The sequence below is a fragment of the Gavialis gangeticus genome, unplaced genomic scaffold (genome assembly GCF_001723915.1).
Source record: "Gavialis gangeticus isolate Ggan-Ray unplaced genomic scaffold, GavGan_comp1, whole genome shotgun sequence".
NCBI lineage: Eukaryota > Metazoa > Chordata > Crocodylia > Gavialidae > Gavialis > Gavialis gangeticus.
The window spans coordinates 42,471,888-42,473,665 of record NW_017729008.1 but is presented as its reverse complement, the minus strand read 5'-3'; the positions used below and the strand labels follow the sequence as shown (position 1 = coordinate 42,473,665).

Genomic DNA, 1,778 nt, shown 5'->3' with positions numbered 1-1,778 from the left:
CTGGCCAAGGTGCAGCGGGCAGTCTGCATGCTGAGCAACACCACGGCCATTGCCGAGGCCTGGGCCCGGCTAGATCACAAGTTTGACCTGATGTATGCAAAGCGGGCCTTTGTGCACTGGTATGTTGGGGAGGGGATGGAGGAGGGCGAGTTCTCTGAAGCCAGGGAGGACATGGCAGCTTTGGAGAAGGATTATGAAGAGGTTGGTCGGGATTCTTTAGAGGACTATGAGGAAGAGGAAGAATTTTGAACAACACTCCTTTTAGGTATAGAAACATGGGTAGATGTCTGCAAGGCAAGGCTGTCACCCCCAGGGCCTAAGCAGCACTAAACAATAGGGCTGTTATGGTCAGCATGAAATGAAATCTCACACAGATTCTCATGTTGGGTTCAGAGACTTACAGTCTCGAGTCCTTTAATGTTACAAATAAAATTTTGAATAGCAAACATACATCTTTTGGTGTGTCTGTGGCTAGGAAGATGCTATGCAGGTCTTGAGGAACCTGTTGAACCTCCCTCCCCACTTTGGTGCTGAAGGTCTAGAGAAATGGCTCTGTCCCTCTGAGGAAGGAGTATGTAGGAGTGGGAGAGGGGAAGTATCCTCCAGGGTAACTTTAGGATGATACAATAAATGAGCTGTTCCCAGGGGATGAGAAATAGGGCCACACACAATGCACTGTGGGCTAGGCTGGATGTTGGCGCTGGTCCTGGACTCTGCCATGCAAAGAGCTTACTGATTTATCCTGGCCAAGGTAGGGGAGAGCACCACCTCCCTTGGAAACCCATTCCAGATTTTGGCAGCCCTTACCATAAATAAGTTCTTCCTGATGTCTAGCCTAAATCTGCTCTTTGTCAGTTTGTGGTCATTATTTCTAGTTTACCAGGGCACCCCTTGGAGTAACAGCATCTCCTGTCCCTTGCTGTTTCTCCCCCCACCCTCCAGTGAATTTATAGATGGCCAATACAATTTAAGGAGTTCCAATAAAAGTTAATGTGCCTTTCTAGGAACATGCATTGCACTTCTGCCTTATGAGTTTGGTTAAATGGCTCTGTATACACTTAATTACCACTGACACTTGCTGACATTTAAATTCTGTTGTAGGGCAGACAACGGCTCTCTTAACAATGATGTTTCTAGTCCAACCTCTAATGCAGTGCTTCCCAAACTTTTTTTCAGCATGACCTCATTTATGGCTCCATTTCCTCAGCATGACCCCACAATCCCATCTGCTGATGTTGCAACCCTATTTGGGGTTGCAACCCACAGCTTGGGAACTACTGCTCTAATGATGCCAAGCTGAGTGCTGTTGCAGACCCTCCAAAAGGGTAGGGCTAGGATCCAGAATGGCTTGGATAGGGTAGAGAAATGGTTTGTAATCAATTGGATAAGATTGGACAAGGACATGTGCAGAGTCCTGCTCTGGGACCAGAAAAACTGCATGCCCAGATACAGACTGGGGGAAGATTGGCCAGGCTGCAGTACCCCAGAGAAGGACCTGGGTGTTATAGTGAACTGTGAGCCAACTCTGGGCTGTTGCTGCAAAAAAAAAAAGCCAAAGGCATCCTGGGTTGTATTAATGGATGTGCCTCTTGCAAGGCAAGGCAAGTGCTGCTCCTGCTCTATTTGTTACTAGCGAGGCTTCGTCTGAAATCTTGCAACCAGTTTTAGGCTCCACACTTCAAGAAGGATGTAGACAGTTTGGAAAGAGTCGGGTGTGGTGCAACAAAAGTGATCAGGGGTTCGGGAGATGAGACTTATGAAGAAAGGCTGAAAGAACT

General features: G+C 47.5%; 2 protein-coding genes across 4 annotated transcripts in view; one reads left to right on the top strand and one right to left on the bottom strand.

Moving 5' to 3' along the window:
• Positions 1 to 356, top strand: part of LOC109292264 (tubulin alpha-3 chain-like) — a 7,572-nt gene extending 7,216 nt beyond the window's left edge. Inside the window, exon 4 of one of the 3 annotated variants that reach the window (XM_019509651.1) lies at positions 10 to 356. In XM_019509651.1, the coding sequence (XP_019365196.1) occupies positions 10 to 249 (240 nt within the window). In that variant the 3' untranslated portion in view covers positions 250 to 356. The other 2 variants (XM_019509650.1, XM_019509652.1) reach the window with 2 other exon arrangements.
• COPG2 (coatomer protein complex subunit gamma 2) overlaps positions 1 to 1,778 on the bottom strand; it is a 770,521-nt gene that overhangs the window by 65,342 nt on the left and 703,401 nt on the right. The window lies entirely within an intron of this gene.